The following is a 20,158-nucleotide window of genomic DNA, read 5'->3' on the forward strand; positions in this document are numbered from 1 at the left end:
GAACATTGGCTCTCAACACTGTGGTTCTCCCTGTGGATCGCTTTTCACACCTGTACTATCTCCTCTGGACACCGTTCTACGGAACACATCCGAGTGGCGCAGTGGTCTAGTGGCTGTGCCACTAGAGATCCTGGTTCGAATCCAGGCTCTGTCGTAGCCGGCCGCGACCGGGAGACCATGGGGTGGCGCACAATTGGCCCAGTGTCGTCCAGTGTAGGGGAGGGAATGGCCGGCAGGGATGTAGCTCAGTTGGTAGAGCATGGGGTTTGCAACGCCAGGGTTGTGGGTTCGATTCCCACGGGGGGCCAGTATGAAAAATAAATAATAATGTATGCACTCACTAACTCTAAGTCGTTCTGGATAAGAGCGTCTGCTAAATGACTAAATTGTAAAAATTTATGGTTCTTCTGAACACATTCTATGCCCGGATTAACATCCTATAGACTGAAAAACTAGTCCTTCTGCTGTGGACTAACTTGGGTCTATTTGAGATGCTCGACGCGCAGCAATCTTCTCATTGGTTTTCACAAGCATACAAACCAAAGTGGGTGCTTGAAAGATGAACGAGGAGAGATTAATCAACGATAACTAACTAAAAACTAACTAGGCTTCCCCTTTTTATCTGTGGATTAATCATCGGAGTATACAAACACGCTATTTTATATGACTCCTGGTCAGAATTCTACAAAGATCCAGCAAAGAAAAGGACCATATGCATTTCAGGTAAAATAACAACCCATCTCCTAGGACAACCTAGCTAGCAACAGCTTACTGCAACAGTAACTGCTTCCAAGGCCTTGACTGAAGACAACAGCTTACTGCAACAATAACTGCTTCCTAGGCCTTGACTGAAGACAACAGCTTACTGCAACAGTAACTGCTTTCTAAGCCTTGACTGAAGACAACAGCTTACTGCAACAGTAACTGCTTTCTAGGCCTTGACTGAAGACAACAGCTTACTGCCACAGTAACTGCTTCTTATGCCATGACTGAAGACAACTGCTTACTGCAACAGTAACTGCTTCCTAGGCCATGACTGAAGACAACAGCTTAGTATGGAGTCTTTTTACTCAACCCAGAAGGTGGTTCTAGTTCATTAGTCTCTTTAACCTGATCTCATATCCAGCCTAAAACATGGGGTGGTTGGGTGGAAGAAGAGGCAACTTGGTGTGTTATGTCATGGTGGTGCCCTGCCCTGCTCTGAGGGGATGCTCTGGTTTAGACCGGCAGGAGGAGAACCAAGTATAGGCCTGTACACACACACACGCGCGCTTGACCGCACACGCACTGCAAGCCAAACATACAGTGGCTTGCGAAAGTATTCACCCCCCTTGGCATTTTTCCTATTTTGTTGAATTACAACCTGGAATTAAAATGGATTTTGGGGGGGTTTGTATCATTTCATTTACACAACATACCTACCACTTTGAAGATGCAAAATATATTTTTTTGTGAAACAAACAAGAAATAAGACAAAAAAACAGAGAACTTGAGCGTGCATAACTATTAACCCCCCCCAAAGTCAATACTTTGTAGAGCCACCCTTTGCAGCAATTACAGCTGCAAGTCTCTTGGGGTATGTCTCTATAAGCTTGGAACATCTAGCCACTGGGATTTTTGCCCATTCTTCAAGGCAAAACTGCTCCAGCTCCTTCAAGTTGGATGGGTCCCGCTGGTGTACAGCAATCTTTAAGTCATACCACAGATTCTCAATTGGATTGAGGTCTGGGCTTTGACTAGGCCATTCCAAGACATTTAAATGTTTCCCCTTAAACCACTCAAGTGTTGTTTTAGCAGTATGCTTAGGGTCATTGTCCTGCTGGATGGTGAACCTCCGTCCCAGTTTCAAATCTCTGGAAGACTGAAACAGGTTTCCCTCAAGAATTTCCCTGTATTTAGCGTCATCCATCATTCCTTCAATTCTGATCAGTTTCCCAGTCCCTGCCGATAAAAACATCCCCACAGCATGATGCTGCCACCACCATGCTTCACTGTGGGGATGGTGTTCTCGGGGTGATGAGAGGTGTTGGATTACCTTCTTCCATATGTTTGGGGAGTCTCCCACATGCCTTTTGGCGAACACCAAAAGTGTTTTGCTTATTTTTTTCATTAAGCAATGGCTTTTTCTGGCAAGCCCAGCTCTGTGGAGTGTATGGCTTAAAGTGGTCCTATGGACAGATACTCTAATCTTCGCTGTGGAACTTTGCAGCTCCTTCAGGGTTATCTTTGGTGTCTTTGTTGCCTCTCTGATTAATGCCCTCCTTGCCTGGTCCGTGAGTTGTGGTGGGCGGCCCATTTTATGGTGCTCCGTGGGATGTTCAAAGTTTCTGATATTTTTTATAACCCAACCCTGATCTGTACTTCTCCACAACTTTGTCCCTGCCCTGTTTGGAGAGCTCCTTGGTCTTCATGATGCCGCTTGCTTGGTGATGCCCCTTGCTTAGTGGTGTTGCAGACTCTGGGGCCTTTCAGAACAGGTGTATATATACTGAGATCATATGACACTTAGATTGCACACAGGTGGACTTTATTTAACTAATTATGTCACTTCTGAAGGTAATTGGCTGCACCAGATCTTATTTAGGGGCTTCATAGCAAAGGGGGTGAATACAAATGCACGCACCACTTTTCCGTGATTTATTTTTTAGAATTTTTTGAAATAAGTTATGTTTTAAATTTCACTTCACCAATTTGGACTATTTTGTGTATGTCCATTACATGAAATCCAAATAAAAATCCATTTAAATTACAGGTTGTAATGCAACACAATAGGAAAAACGCCAAGGGGGATGAATACTTTTGCAAGGCACTGTACATTGAGATTGTGTTGTTTTCTCAACCTCATGATTGCCCAGATTGATACTACATACAGTAAGGTCTTAACCAAATGAATGTTCCTCTGTGTGTTAGACTAGATAGACAAGGACAAATGCAGTGTTATGATGTAATGCTGAAGTTGTGAATAAATGCTTTTGGCATGACTGCTCTGTTGGCTTTTTTCTCAGCAGGACAATGTAGACCGAGCCTCCAATCACAGACCAGCAGATCTAATTGGGCCGAGTTTCCAGAAGTCAACCAATCGGAACTGTCCTAACCATCAAGGTTGGTGTTCTTAGAATGTCAGTACTTAGAAATTGGCATGGAAATATTCATTAGATTATTGTGTCACTGCTCAAATTATTTGACAGATGTAGACTTGTTATATGGTGTAAGTATTGATGGTCTGTCAGTACATTTCCAGGAGTAGGATACATCATATTTTAGGGTGCATAATTGACCTCAGAAAACAAAGACAACTGTTTTTAAAAGATAAATATATAATAATCACAGTTTTTTCTCTGAGAATACTAACATCACTAACAATATTATTTTCTGAAATGTGGCCTATTTGTATTGGAATTGCAGCTTCAGACAGTATCACATTGTTAATTCCCAGATCTGAGATTTGCAATCTAATTTTCTGTATTCCAGTTTAATCAACAATTGTGTTTGTGGTTTTTAAGGTGTGTGTGTGTGTGTGTGTCTTTTTCAGTGTTTGTGTGTGCATGCACGCGCTTTGATATGGGTTAGGGGGTTACTGTTGATGCATTTTATTGCAGAGGGCTCCGTCGCTCATTAAATTCAGATTAGGATATATATTCAGGGGCTCTTCCGCTGTAAACATTTCAGCAGTTCAAAGGGTGATTTGTAAAGACATGGGGTGCCATTATAATTAAGCTTTCATTCTAATTGTGCTATACAAATGTCATCCATGATAATCGGAGCATGAGATTTACGCACATATTGCCCCAGCATGGGAGGTAAAGCTTGAAGGTTTTTGAACTGTCTCGTAGTGGATGAGAAAGCTTGGTGCTGTCATGGAAATAAATGGAGCAGAAATTACATTATACATTTTTCACTGTCAAGGGAGAGCACTGCACTGGAATCTAGGATGAAGAACAACGTATGAATGGGGAAAAAGATAAAATAATTTTCACAGTGAAACTTTGTATAGTTCCATTACAAATTATATATAGTAATATGAGAGAACGCTTTGTAAAAAATAAGTAAAGAATGGCCAACATTTTTTTAAAATACCAAAAAAGGCAACTGTTCATTGTTTAGACCGTTGAAACTATACATTTCAACATTGGTCAATATTATTAATATAGACCCTTTGATAACGCAATTTTTTTTTTTTACTGTTCGGGTACTCTAATAAAAAACAAACAATATTTTTAGTACACAAGGCCCAGACTGGGAAAAAAATATGTGCACATTTATCTGTATGTCAACAGCGTGCAACAATGTCTAATTTTTCATAACCATTACAGATAAGTTCTAATTGCTAAATTGCCCCATATATATTCATTCAATAAAAAACAAGTGTCATGTGAGAATCATTCATTGAAACCATAGAGCTGTGTTATCTGCTCGGCTCTGGCGGCGTCACTCACAGCTGGCAAAATATGTGATGCGAGATTTCTGCTGCTGCTTTCCCCCATTTTGTTACGCCAAAAAAAAAGGGTAAAACGCATAAGAAATATCTTGCTGCATTTTTTAAACGCAGATCCAAAATGTATATTATTGTAATTTCTGCTCGGCGTCAGACTAATTTTGTGCTTCAGTTGCGCTTTTGCACTTGAATGAGAATTCACTAACTGGCGTTCTATCAGCAGACAGTGCTCTGACAGATGTGTAGCTACTTTTCTTGGTGTAGCCTCCTTTTCTCTGGTAAAATGCAAGATTAACTTCAAGCAAAACATTAGATTAGGAAATGGCTGGCTACATTATTTCTATGATAAACATTAGAAATACAGTATGATGGCCATGCATCGTTTTTTGCCCAAAAAAACGTTATTTTTCATTGTAAGCTCATTTACTTGTGTGGCTGCTAACGAAATAGCGTTGCACTTCTGTTGTCATCTGATGAAAATTAAGCTATTTTCTGACGAATGTGTTGCACTAATGGAATTTCTGTGAAGGAAAACTATATCACTACTGAATAAAAAAAACACTGACTTTCAACATAAAATGCAGCGTTTTGAAAATGCAGATTTCTGAACTCTAACGCCGACGCCTATCCTGGCACTCAGGCCAGGTATAGCCTACATCTGTGCGCACTCAAGCGTGGGCGTTCACACAATAGTGACAAGATGGAGAAACCAGACAGACATACAGTGGGGGAAAAAGTATTTAGTCAGCCCCCAATTGTGCAAGTTCTCCCACTTAAAAAGATGAGAGAGGCCTGTAATTTTCATCATAGGTACACGTCAACTATGACAGACAAAATGAGAATTTTTTCCCAGAAAATCACATTGTAGGATTTTTTATGAATTTATTTGCAAATTATGGTGGAAAATAAGTATTTGGTCTACTTGCACAATTGGTGGCTGACTAAATACTTTTTTCCCCACTGTACATAGCCACAGGAAGTAGGGGTGCTGAAGGTGCTGCAGCACCCCCTGAAAAAGAAAAAGAAATAAAAAGAATGTATATAATTTTTTAAAATATATTTTCACTAAAGTAGTGCACTGGGCCTTTATTAGTCCTGTATTAGCGGACTGATAAAGCCATCTGTAGCGCGGGCCCAAAAAAATTATATCTGCAATGATTAACGGTAGCCTACATGTACTACTGGTTATACTTTTGATATATAGCAGGGAATTCATTAACATTGACAAACAATTCACACCATGAAATCAATGAAGTAGCACAACTTGGCAGAAGAGTGTGCATGGAGAGAGATGTGCCTAACGCTTTGTCGCCACACAGCATTAGATAATTTGTTTGCCTCTGGTTAAAGATCACATCAGTTTGAGTATTCGAGTACTCAATTACTCATAGCCATCCCTAAATCCATAGCACAATGTTTATGATATCAGAAGCTCATACATATTTCTGGAACATATTTCTGGCATTGTTGTAGTGCTATAATCCTCTGTGAAGTTCGGAACTCCTTTTCCCCAAAACCCACACTTGTGCTTATAGGATTTTAATAGAGCTGAGGGCTAAGACCTACTTTGTGTGTTTGTCATAAACCTCATTGGTGCTTAGGCAGAAAGAACAACAGGCTTTTGTTGAAACGGCACCCTGAATAATTTGATATTTCAGGGATTGAAGCTGTTTATTGTAGGTTTGCTTTGAAAAGGACTGTTATAATTTGTCATCACACACAAATGTACTGTACAAACTGACCCGGGTATGTTATGACATGTTATTATAAGATTTTATAACATTGTTGTGTTAAGAAATGTCTTGTTGTCAAGGTGCAGTTTTGTTGACATGGCTAAATCCTGTTGCAGATTATAATTTTTCAGATAATTAAGTACGTCAGTAGCGAGAATTAGTACTAGGCTGAAATGAGGTGAAAGATTATTTGGGTTTTGCGCTGTTACTGTGTATGGGGAGCATGGTGTTGTGTTGTGCTGTTAATGGGACCAAAGATTTTAAGTCTCTGGTGTGGTAGTTTTGCCATAATTTCTTAAGTCCTATTTACCAGTCCAGTAGTAGTCTAGTATTCATCGCCTTTGCAGCCTTTCACAGTTCACTAGTTCAGTGTTGTTGCTTTAACTATTGACTTACTATTTGCTATGTTCATACATAGGCTACACTGAAGGCCAGGTGTGGTCTGGTCGGTGAAGGGTTAATAAGAGATGTTTATCATACAGGACTGTGGTATGCAGTGAATAATGTGTTTGGGCTCCATTCTTAAAGAAACCCCATGGGACGCTCCCCTTTCTTCAAAATGATTGGTTCCTCCTCTTGCTCCCATACATTCCCATGAGATGGGCTGGGCAGGTGGGAGAGAGATTAGCAGGAGAGATCAGATAAACACTGCTGCCTGCATCCCAAATGGACCCTATTTCCTATTTAGTGCACTTCTTTTGACCGGAGCCTTATGGGCACTGCTCTGGTCAAAAGTAGTGCACTATAAGGATAGGGTGCCATTTGGGACGCAGACACTGCTGCTGCTCCCCTGGCTAGGCTGTTTGTGAGCAGCAGGATCTCATCCTCATTCTCCACCAACTTGCTCACTCCCCACTCCCCATCATGGATTGAACAATGGTGGGCACTCCCTCTCCAGCCAATCTTTACACCAATGCAATGCTTTTAAATCCATGACGAGGATTGTGCATGTTCACACTTTGGGAGAAGTGTGGAGAATCTCGATGCAGCCTTCAGTTATTGCATAAGGAGATAAGTCATGGTGGACTGGAGGAGGCTGGGGTCCCAAATGGCACACTATTCCCTATGTAATGCACTATAGGGCTCATAGGGCTCTGGTCAAAAGTAGTGCACTATTAAGGGAATAGGAAGCCATTTGGGACTTAATCTGGAGGACATAGCTATATGCTGAGGCTGAATGTCAGGGGCCCCTCTTCAGCAGGGTTGTTGTGATCCAGACATGGCAGGCCCAGGGAGGGGTTGGGCTAGGCCTGGCAAGGCATTCTTCTCCAGGTCCCACCCCCCCATCACCAAAACACTTCATTTGGATTTCTTTCTCTCACTTCTATGAGGCCTTAACATCATCATCCCAAAGTGGTTGCAAGACAAACTCAACAGCTGAACGTATCTGACTCCAGCTGTCGGTGGATCACCGATTTCCTGACCAACAGGACACAATACGTGAAGCTGGAGAAACACCTCTCAGACTCTCTATCCCTCAGCAAGGGACCATCGCATGGTTGCGTCTCCTCTACTCACTCTACAACAATGACTGCACCTCCAACGATGCGTCTGTCAAGCTACTCAAGTTTGAAGATGACACCACCCTGGTGGGCCTTATCTCCAATGGTGATGAGTCCATGTACCGGAAAGAGGTTGACCGAATGATGGCCTGGAGTTGAACACTCTCAAAACCGTGGAGATGGACATCAGGAAACATCCCTCACCACCTCTCCCCCTTGAAATCAATGGCTCAGCTGTAAGCACGGGACCATCATCTCCCAGAACCTCAAGTCATCACAGCAATCACCAAGGCACACCAGCAAATTTACTTCTTGCATCAGCTGAAGAAATTGAACCTCTCAACGCCAATACTGATTCTGTTCTACATGGCCATCATCGAGTCCATCCTCACCTCCTCGATCATGGTTCGGGAATGCGTCTGCCTTGCTCCAAGGGCAAACTGCAGTGGATTGTCCGGTCTGCTGAGAGAGTCATCGGCTGCTAACTGCCCTCAATCGAGGACCTGCTCGACTCCAGGGCAAAGCGTGCAGGAAAGATCATAGCCGATCCGTCCCACCCTTTGTCTGTTAGAAAGACATTCTCTTCTGGCAAATGGTTCAGGTCAATCACAACAAAAACCTCCCACCACCTGAACAGCTTCTTCCCCCGCGTTGTGGCCCTCACCAACCAGCACTACACATTCACGGACAACACACCCTGCACTAACGTCCTAGAACTGTACTTTGCTCATTGTACTATCTATGCACATTCTTGCACATATAGTGCATTCGGAAAGTATTCAGACCCGTTGACCTTTTACACATTTTGTTACATTAGAGCCTTATTCTAAAATGGAATAAATTACTTGTTTTCCTCATCAATCTACACACAATACCCCATAACGACAAAGCGAAAACAGGTTTTTATAAATTTTCGCAAATGAAAAAAGCTTGTTGATGAGAGCGGTCAAAGGAGATTGGCAAGAATCATGCAAGCTAATAGGTGGGCCACAAACAGGCAAATAACGGCTCAGTACAACAGTGGTGTCAGGATTTGGCGTAAGAGTCAGAATTTGGCGTAAGCAAAAATCCTGGCATGATGGACTCATCCTGCCTGGTACAGGTTGCTTGATACCAATTGAAGAACGAACGTTTTCCGACACCTTGTGTAGAATCCATGCCCCGAAGAATTCAGGCTGTTCTGGCGTACCTAATAAACTGGTCACTGAGTGTATTCTGTCTGTATATTATGTTTATCGTCTATATACTGTTTGTTTACTGTGGCAGCACTATTTCACCTAATCAAATTTCGGGTAAATGTACTTGGCGAGTCTATATGCTTGTTTATGAAGTTGTATTTACTTTGTCATATAGGCCGACGTTTTAATTATTTTGCAGTTTAGTTCCATTAGAGGGTAGTTTGTAACTGTCCTTATTGAGAACCTCCCTTCTGCATGGTCTGCTTGCTGTAGTGATACTGTATTCACCTTATGTAGCCTCGCCTATTTGACCCGAGCCATTTCGAACACATTTGTCTTTCAATTTCCTGCGCATTGACAAACAAACCCAGGGTGGAGATGTCGTTAAATATGAATTACATTTTTCTAAACTATTAAATAACATGCACATAATTTGATAGATGTGTTAATTATCTGTTGAGGAAAATTATTGATTTATTTTTTGCATTTGTATTAATGTACTATAAGCACGATGACGCCGATGTTAGCATTCCCATAGACTTAACATGGATGGTTAGCTAGCTGGCGTATTTAAACTATATCTTATTGTCGTTGTCCACACAGGCTATTTCCCTTTTCAATCAAAGAGCAATACTTGAAAGACGATGTTGTTACAAACAGAATACCATTGACGAAGGACAGAAACAATGCCAAGATGTTTTTATGTAGAAAACATTAGGATATTTGCAATCTGTTGTGCCACATAGCTAGCTAGCGAAGTCTATGGGAATGCTAACATTGCTAATGTCGTCATCGTAGTGATTTATATTAGTGATATGGGAAAAAATGTATACAGGTACATATTATTTCGGAAGATATTATATGATATTATATCGATACTTTGACTCCAAAAATCGATATTGTTATTTTTTTTGAACATCCTATAGCCTGTTCTCCATCTTCTTTTTAAATAGTGAGCCAACATGTTTTCAGCACATTTATTTCCATGACTGATCAAAACTCATTTTCTCATGTTCTCTCTTTTCTCTCTGCAGCAGACATATAGTGAGCAATATGTTTGGAACATCAAATCGCAATAAAATCGCAGTATCGAATCGCAAATACATATAGAATCGTGAGAATCGCAATACATATAGTATCGGCACTTAAGTATTGTATTATTATCTTATCGTGAGGTCCCTGGCAATTCCCAGCTCTACGTCAAAAAAAATGTTTGTTTTTTAAAATAATTTTCCTCACCAGAGAATTACCATATCTTTCAAATTCTGTGTACATTATTTAATAGTTTTAACATATGTACACTGAACAGATATATAAACACAGCATGTAAAGTGTTTGTCCCATGTTTCATGATCTGAAATAAAATATTTTCCATATGCACAAAAAGCTTATTTCTCTGAAATGTATATCCCTGTTAATGAGTATTTCTCCTCTGCCAAGATAATCCATCCACCTGACAGGTGTGGCATATCAAGAAGCTGATTAAACAGCATGATCATTACACAGGTGCACCTTGTGCTGGGGACAATAAAAGGCCACTGTAAAACGTGCCATTTTGTCACACAACATAATGCCACAGAAGTTTTGAGGGAGCATGCAATTGGCATGCTGATTGCAGGAATGTCCACCAGAATTGTTGCCAGAGAATTGAATGTTAATTTCTCTACCATAAGCCGCCTCCAACGTCGTTTTACAGAATTTGGAAGTACGTCCAACTGGCTTCATAACCGCAGACCATGTGTATGGCGTCGTATGGGCGAGCGGTTTGCTGATGTCAACGTTGTGAACAGAGTGCCCATGGTGGCGGTGGGGTTATGGAATGGGCAGGCATAAGCTACGGACAATGAACACAATTGCATTTTATCGATGGCAATCCGAATGCACAGAAATACACTTTTTTTTAAGGTATCTGTGACCAACAGATGCATATCTATATTCCCAGTCATGTGAAATCCATAGATTAGGGCCTAATTTATTTATTTCAATTGACTGATTTCCTCATATCCTCAATCTTTGAATTGTTGCAGGTTGTGTTTATATTTTGGTTCAGTATAATTTATATTTAACGACATTACCAGCAGTGTGTCAATGCGCCAGAAGTTGAAAGGCAACAAATTGACTGAGCCCTTGTTTCCAGGCTACATACAGTGTAAGGTGTATACCAGGATATTTCATGCTGAAAACCTCATATTAAACACCAATGGTATTCACTAAGTTGATGGTTTATATTTAGGATAATGTTTTACATCTTTTTCATTCTATTTTTTATTTTACATTTTTTAAATATAATTTAAGTGATAAGGCCAGAGTTCTTTGTGGCTCACTTGGTAGAGAATGGCACTTGCAGGGTTGTGGGTTCAATTCCCACGGGGACCATTTTGAAAATACAGTTGCTCGGATAAAAGCGGCTGCTAAATGACTAAAAAATAAAACATTTTTATGTAAAAGGCCAGAGATAATTAGACACCTGTGATAATCTGAAGTACCCAAAACGGCCACTAGATTTATTGTGATAGATTACATAAAATCCTTGAAAGATACCAACATTCTGGTAGTTTACTGGTAAACTTGGACATTTTCCAGTAATATACCCTCCCTTTGCAACCCTAGGCTGAAGCATAGGGCTGAACTATAGGACTGAAGCATAGGCCTATACTCAAAATGGCACCCTGTCCCAAATGGCACCCTCTTCCCTATATGGTGTACTACTTTTGAACAGAGCCCTAAGGGCCATAGTGTGCCATTTGGGACGAACAAGACTGATGGCAGTCCCAGACAGACACAGTTGCTAGGTAATAAATCCTATCAATGGTACCAATGCACTCCAATAATCCACTTTCTAGTTGAGAAGTTAACTTATATTTCAAGTATCCAAATTTAAATTCTGTTCCCAAAGTTATTCCTTTATGCTTTGGTGAGAGTCATAGGCCCTGGCTTGTAGCCCCGGCTGGCGCTCAGGTTTTGATGAAATCTGGAGCAGGCAATATCCAAGCACGCATTCCTCAGATGAAAGAGAAGGTTTTAGTGGTGAGGAGGGTGGCTCTTTTGAGATTATGGTAGCTGATGTACAGTGGGGAAAAAAAGTATTTAGTCAGCCACCAATTGTGCAAGTTCTCCCACTTAAAAAGATGAGAGAGGCCTGTAATTTTCATCATAGGTACACGTCAACTATGACAGACAAAATGAGAGAGAAAAAATCCAGAAAATCACATTGTAGGATTTTTAATGAATTTATTTGCGGAAAGTTATGGTGGAAAATTAGTATTTGGTCAATAACAAAAGTTTCTCAATACTTTGTTGTATACCCTTTGTTGGCAATGACACAGGTCAAACGTTTTCTGTAAGTCTTCACAAGGTTTTCACACACTGTTGCTGGTATTTTGGCCCATTTCTCCATGCAGATCTCCTCTAGAGCAGTGATGTTTTGGGGCTGTCGCTGGGCAACACTGACTTTCAACTCCCTCCAAAGATTTTCTATGGGGTTGAGATCTGGAGACTGGCTAGGCCACTCCAGGACCTTGAAATGCTTCTTACGAAGCCACTCCTTCGTTGCCCGGGCGGTGTGTTTGGGATCATTGTCATGCTGAAAGACCCAGCCACGTTTCATCTTCAATGCCCTTGCTGATGGAAGGAGGTTTTCACTCAAAATCTCACGATACATGGCCCCATTCATTCTTTCCTTTACACGGATCAGTTGTCCTGGTCCCTTTACAGAAAAACAGCCCCAAAGCATGATGTTTCCACCCCCATGCTTCACAGTAGGTATGGTGTTCTTTGGATGCAATTCAGCATTCTTTGTCCTCCAAACACGACGAGTTGAGTTTTTACCAAAAAGTTATATTTTGGTTTCATCTGACCATATGACATTCTCCCAATCCTCTTCTGGATCATCCAAATGCACTCTAGCAAACTTCAGACGGGCCTGGACATGTACTGGCTTAAGCAGGGGGACACGTCTGGCACTGCAGGATTTGAGTCCCTGGCGGCGTAGTGTGTTACTGATGGTAGGCTTTGTTACTTTGGTCCCAGCTCTCTGCAGGTCATTCACTGTGTGGTTCTGGGATTTTTGCTCACCGTTCTTGTGATCATTTTGACCCCACGGGGTGAGATCTTGCGTGGAGCCCCAGATCGAGGGAGATTATCAGTGGTCTTCCATTTCCTAATAATTGCTCCCACAGTTGATTTCTTCAAACCAAGCTGCTTACCTATTGCAGATTCAGTCTTCCCAGCCTGGTGCAGGTCTACAATTTTGTTTCTGGTGTCCTTTGACAGCTCTTTGGTCTTGGCCATAGTGGAGTTTGGAGTGTGACTGTTTGAGGTTGTGGACAGGTGTCTTTTATACTGATAACAAGTTCAAACAGGTGCCATTAATACAGGTAACGAGTGGAGGACAGAGGAGCCTCTTAAAGAATAAGTTACAGGTCTGTGAGAGCCAGAAATCTTGCTTGTTTGTAGGTGACCAAATACTTATTTTCCACCATAATTTGCAAATAAATTCATTAAAAATCCTACAATGTGATTTTCTGGAGAAAAAAAATCTCAATTTGTCTGTCATAGTTGACGTGTACCTATGATGAAAATTACAGGCCTCTCTCATCTTTTTAAGTGGGAGAACTTGCACAATTGGTGGCTGACTAAATACTTTTTTTCCCCACTGTAAATTATATACGCTGATTTAAGTGTTTCCCAAGAACAGGCTTCTGCTCATTCTGATTGGGCTTTGATTTTTGCTTTATTTTTTCTCCACCCCTCATGTCCTCAGTGGGTGTGTACTGCCACTATGTATTGTCCTATCCACTGTAGAACCACGCTGTACAGTTAAGACTGTATCTGTGTGAACTGTGAAAGAATGGGTCCGCTGATTCCTTTCACGTGGGCCATTTTCCCCTGTGTTGTCTTCCTATCGTCCGGTCACCTCGTCACACCCCAATGACGTTGTGCCATTTCCCGACTCCCAGCCACCCCAGTTCCCTTTGTTTTCTACACATCTGAATGCTAATTGACAGTGGCTGGTTAGAGGGACTGGGCTACGTTGTCAACACATCACTTTTAGTAGAGTACGTTTTGATTTGTTATCCCAAACTCCTCATAAGAGCAACTAATATTATCTAGGGCAAAAACTATCACGCATACTCTTTTCCTTTAGTTTAGTAGGTTTGTGTAGCACAAGAACATTGGGAAAGGGTGGGGGGGAATTTGGTTGTGACGACGCCACTCATAATGAATTCAGATAGGAAGATTATAATGAATACATACATTCCTGAGTGGTTGTAAAGAAAAGCCATATGGAATTCGGTCCATATAATGGTCTGCTAAACATCGGAAACATCCCAAACAGCTTTTATGGAGTTATCACCAGGGCTTGTCTGCCTTTTCCCTTTTACAAATTAATAATAGACAGTGAAAAGGTCCTGTTGAAGCAGACGGGCTGGAATGCTGAGAGAGAGCGGGGGAACCAATGCGTCGCGGTGGAGGGCTTTATGCTAACCGCTACGTCCCCCCACCAGCCCCGGCTTGGCCTCTACAGTACAGACAAAGTGTGTGTCCCAACTGGCACCCTATTGCCTATGTAGTGCTCTACTTTTGACCAGAGCCCTATGGCCCCTGGTCAAAAGTAGTGTTCTGTATAGGGAATACAAACAGGACAGACAATAACCTGAATAGGGATCTGTCTGTGACTGTTGTTGCCCTACTGAGAGACAGTGAGGGGCTGTCAGACTTACAGTTGGATGGACGCTCTGCTAGACTGACTGAGCGAGCATATGTGTAGGAGTAGGAGTATGACATGGGTTCAATTAATATTTGTTTTCTTTCAAATACATTGAGCGTTTGATTAAACCTGTCTGGATGGGCAGGGTTTGCACTTTTGGGACTATTGCCTTGGTTCCATTGTGCTAGGCAACCTCAGTCAAGCGCAGCTAAAGTATTTGACAGAAAACAAATACCATTTGATCCCAGGACAGTATGTAGGCTATTATATTATTATTATTATTATTATTATTTTCTTTTTGTAAGATTATATATTTTTGACAATACAAACATACACATACAAACGACAGCATACAAACACACACAAACATCATCCTTCCCAGATCCACCTGCTCACACCCCCATCTCCAGCACCCGCATCACTCTTCGCCACATGGCCTCACTGAACCATTTAGTTTCTCTCTGTCGCCCACGCACTTTCAACATTTAGATAATAAAGCATTTGACCTTTCCATTGTGTTAACGATTGAGGATGGGTTGATTTCCAGTTTTTAAGTATATGTTTTTTCAAGATGATTGACGAGAAAAGTATTGTCCAACCCATCGTGTATCTCACTGCACCCTCATATGACATGTCTTGAATTATGCAGACAGACGGATTAAAGTACATTTACATTGTAATACTTCTGACAGACAACTTTCAAACTCCACCCATAACTTTTGGACTTTACCATTCCCAGAAGGCATGGATTATTGAGTCATTGTTAGTTTTACACTTAAGACATGACTTTGCCATTGTGCTGTAGAATTTGTGAATTTTGTCTCTTGTATAATAAATTCTATACTTTAGTTTATACTGAATTAAGCGTACATTTTCGTTAACTGTAATTTCGTTAGTTACGTTCCAACATTCCCTCCATCTTATGCAAATATCAGTTCTTTTTAAGTCTTGGGTTTAATAGTTTATATTTTTTTCTAAGAGGCTATTATATTCTAATGTATCATTCAGCCAAATCAAAATAAGCCTGAAACCTGAACGAGGTGTTCTAAAAATGCTGCTGATTGATTTAATCAGAGAGTGAGACGACTGCTCTTAATAAGGTATTCAGCATTCAGATTGCATGACTAGCCATTTAAAGAAATTGAACAGCGCCCTCTCGCTCTCTTTCTTCTGGCCTCTGCGTGAGACGGATCTCTAGACTAGCGAGACAACGTTGCATGGGGATGTCAGGTTAGTGTTAGCCACTGGCACTGGAGGGAGTTGTATAACTACTACTATAATTACTTTTACTGATAGATCTAGACAAGATATAATTGTGGTCACAACTTCATTTAGACAGTCCAGTCTCTTTAGCCTAATTCAGGTCTACTTGAAATGTAAAAAATATGCATCATTTGAGACAACATGAACAGGTGCCCTATAACAGGCAGTAATGGAAGTTATTATTAGATAGTGTCTAAACCTTCAAGTGCTCCCCTGACCCTGCATCTACCTTCTGACGGACCAGACCTTCTACTCCTGACCAAGGCTCTATTCCAGACAGACTTCTATTAGCCTTGTGCCCCACTAGCCTCTGCTGTTCCTGAACCCGAGCATCCTGTTCCATCCCTTCCCATCCCTGTCTATGCTTGTTGTCCTCGTGCTACATACCCATCCGGTCACTGGCTGTGCTTGTCTTGCTAATAATAATATTACATGGGACTTATATAGCGCTTTTCAACGACCCAAAGTCTCTTAAAGCTTTGTTGTCCATATGCTTCATCCTCATTCCGTCGCTTCCCATTCCATCCAACCTATCCTTCAATCCCTGGCTCTGCTTGCCTTGTTGTCCTCGTGCTCCAGAGCCAAGGGTAATTGATGAATGCTGCTGTCTGCTCTCATGGTATTTTAAGAGTGTCTAATATATGGCAGTAATATTGTAGGGCCAGGCCTGCTGTGACTGCTGCTTGTTTGACGGGCATAAATAAAGATGTTTATGTCCCTAAAACTTCTGCCAAGCCCCACTAGTGCAATTTTCCTATTTTCTAAACACAGCGTCAAAGACAAACAACCCTGGTCCTGTTGCCACGTTGGTGTGTGTGTGTGTGTGCGCTGCTGCTTGAGTGTTTGCCCGTCACGGTTCTAGCTATTAAATTAGGGCATAAGCTTATTGTTGACAATCTAATATGGCTATTATCCAACCACGCCCCCAAATATCTTGATCAGATTGGATCTTCCTTTCTAGGGTTTCACCCCCACATGTAACGGCATGTAGACAACATGCCTGACTACTTAGGTATAACTTTATGTTATCTTGTTACAAAACACATGAATACTATTCACCTAACACAAAGCTATTTTAGACTGTACAGTACACTACACTACTGTAGCCTATGTGTGTCTATAACTCTCCAGGATCCTGGGTCAGCATAGGTTGTTGGGAGATACTGGGGACTGTTCTCAATGGCACATTGTTTGTTTGAATATTAGGCTATAGTTACATGCTTTACATTTGAGAATGCATACAATGGTTCATTATGAAGGTGTTATAAGATTTGGGTCGAAAAGCCTTCGGAGTATTAATGTGTATTAAAACTATTTAGGCTTGCAAATCCATAGTATGCAAATCCATGCCATGATGCAACATTTAGAAAATGTGGTGTGCCCTGTTGCACATGCTATGGATTTCACCATTCAAAGTGATTGATTAAAACCACAACATTAGAATAAATGAATGAAGAATTGCATTGGTCTTTCTACTTACCCCGGCCCAGCCAGGTAACAATAACATACAGTGCAGAACATTCTAATTGCCACAGTGACCATCCAAAGCCCTGAATTGCATGGTAGAGTTTGAGCAGCATCTAGTGGTGAAATAGGTAACTGCAGTATAGCAATGGGGAATAAAAGTAACATCAGGGGAAACTTGAGAAAATATCAGTACTTTTCTATTACTGGTATTCATTGTCTCAGAGATTATGATTATTAGGAGATGGCATGCCCTGCAGTCACTCCCCCACAGTAATGAAACTAAGTATACGTCCCAAAGTGCATTATATACGGAATAGGGTGCCATTTGGGACCTAACACTGAACTGTCAACTTCCATCGGCCATTGACTCTCTGAGAGTGACCTCTGTGCCTCTTAACCAATGGTCTGGTTTATTTTACCCTGAGGCCAGTAGTGATTATGCTGAAGGATGGAAGATGGGAGTATTGAGACTACAGGTCTAGGCTTGTTCTCTAGTCTTCCCCAGAGATACAGAGAGCCTTGATAACATTAACATGTAGTTAACTAAGGGAGTGTTTCAACAGCTGAATTAGCATGCCTGACTGGTTGGTAATGATGATTAAGCTATGCCATGTTAGTGGTGTTGTGTGTTCAGCTACACTGCCTGACTGGTTGGTGATGACAGGTGTGCATGGAGTATTGAGAGAAGTAGATTCTCACACATGTGTAACCTACATGCAGGAATAAGCACGTGAACAGTATAGGTCAACCTGGTGCGGTAGAGAAATGTGGGATGTGCATATGATATATCACACACACACTTTGTGTCTGTCTCTGAATATCACTCACACAGACCCACTCTCTCTCCTCTCTCTCTCTCCATTCTCTCCCTCCTCCCCCTACAGAAGATGATGTGGACCTGGAGGCGCTGGTGAATGACATGAACTCCTCGTTGGAGAGCCTGTACTCCACATGCAGCAGCGTGCAGTCTGAGTCAGTTCCCCTCCTGCAGCACAACGGCCAGGTGCACGTGCACCGCGACCACCACCGCAGCTCCCCCATGCCCCCCCACCCCCACACCTCCCCCAGCGACCTGCAGCCCAGCCCCACCTCCCCCAAACAGAGACTCCGACGCTCCCAGCCCATGCACATCCTCGCCGTCAGGTATGTCTGCTGTGTTGGCACATACACACAACACACCCACCCCCGATAGATACAATTCCCCCACATCTAAACAAGGGACCATGTTCTCAGTATGCTCTGTGAGGACAGGTATGTGCTTATTATAGTTCATTGTTTTGCCTATCCGCAGCCTCTCTGTGACCCATTCTCCCCCTGTCACTTTCCCCTGTCCTAGCATAGCATAGCAGAGGGGGAGACCAAGTTAAATTTCTCTTTTATTCTAGAAACAGGATGCCTACTGCTCCCATAAGTTGAGAGGAACTTTTATTCACCTCAGGTCTTAATGAAATCTAAACCTGTCTGTCAGAGTTGTAACATCCATTATTTTCGATCCCTAGAGAAAGTTTGGCACTGGCTGGTAATGAGATATATCGTTGGCGTATTCTGTCTGTTGGATTGAAATGAGATGGTTCAGCTTATTATTCAGTCCTGACCTCCAAATAACACCCTGCTCCTGCCTCACATGGAACTACATCAAAAGCTTCTCCTTTTGAACTCCCCTCCCTTACCAGCTCGGGTTTGGAGAAAGTATAGAGAAATGCTAATGATGGCTATCTGCCTGGCTGCTGCAGTTCAATTCAGATGCTAGTCATCTGATTAAGCCAAGCCAAACTCTTGTCTGTTTCTGATTGACAGTCAGGGTCTGCATCCCAAATGGCACCCTATTCCCTACATAGTGTACTACTTTTGACCAGAGCCCTATGGGCCCTGGTCAAAAGTAATGCACTATAAATGGAATAATAGGGTGCCATTTGGGACGCCGCCCTAGTCGGTTTCTTATTGACAGGCAGACAGTGAATGAACAGGCTGTTGCTCTTGCAGCAGGTCATGAAATGGGCACTTTCCTCTTGAAACTGCCTGAAATAATGGTTTGATGAATATTGCATGTAATTAGTAGCTCCAAAAACGCTGGCAATCTTCCTGTGGTGTGGCAGAAAGAATCAGCTCACAGTGCAGTGATCAGAGAGAAATGGGCATGAGGCCTCGGCTCGGCAGCAGTCTCTCTCTCACTGTGAAACCAAGGATTATTCATTATTCATACTCAGCCACAAAGCATTGGGTTTATATCAGGGGAGACTGTCCTCATGATCTGCATTCATCTGCTTCTTAACAGCCTTTTCAGTCAGTCTGTCTGTCTGTGTCTGTCCCTCACTGTGTTAATGTCCTCCCTGAATGTTGTGATTCTCAGGAGACTGCAGGAAGAGGAGCAGCAGCTCCGGACGTCCTCTCTGCCGGCCATCCCCAACCCCTTTCCCGAGCTCTCCAGCTCTCCTGTCCTCAGCCCTGGGTCTTTACCTCCGTGTCAGCCCTCAGGCACATACGTAAGTCAGAGACCCTTCTCTTCAGTCCTTACTATGGTAGCTGAGGTAACCATGAAGATTGTCCATGAAAATGGCAACTAAAGTATAGTATCGTACATCTTACAGTACCATGGCAGTTTGGTATATTTCTCCCACGGTCATTATCTCTCATCAGAATCAGTGAAACTAGCTTTAAAACAGCAACATTTTGTCTCTGCGTCCCCCATATGTTGCCCAAAAACCTTTGCATAGTGTGTGTGAGTTTGCCTGAGTGTGTGTTTGTGTGAGTGCGCGTTTGTGCATCTGTGTGTATGTGCACGTGTGAGGCTGGGGGTCGTAGAGATGGGCCCTGCTCCACAGCTGGCTCTGCTTTGCTCTCTCAGCATGCAGTGCCTGCCGTCTAGAATC

The 20,158-nt window shown here is 42.2% G+C and overlaps 1 protein-coding gene across 3 annotated transcripts in view; it reads left to right on the top strand.

Moving 5' to 3' along the window:
* LOC121586245 (growth factor receptor-bound protein 10-like) overlaps positions 1-20,158 on the top strand; it is an 81,661-nt gene that overhangs the window by 34,574 nt on the left and 26,929 nt on the right. For 2 of the 3 annotated variants that reach the window (XM_041902789.1, XM_041902790.1), the window contains exons 3-5: positions 3,009-3,102; positions 18,173-18,431; positions 19,639-19,771. In XM_041902789.1, the coding sequence (XP_041758723.1) occupies positions 3,009-3,102; positions 18,173-18,431; positions 19,639-19,771 (486 nt within the window). Of the gene's footprint in view, positions 1-3,005; positions 3,103-18,172; positions 18,432-19,638; positions 19,772-20,158 lie in introns of all 3 variants that reach the window. The other variant, XM_041902788.1, reaches the window with a different exon arrangement.

The sequence above is a fragment of the Coregonus clupeaformis genome, chromosome 17, assembly GCF_020615455.1.
Source record: "Coregonus clupeaformis isolate EN_2021a chromosome 17, ASM2061545v1, whole genome shotgun sequence".
Lineage (NCBI taxonomy): Eukaryota > Metazoa > Chordata > Actinopteri > Salmoniformes > Salmonidae > Coregonus > Coregonus clupeaformis.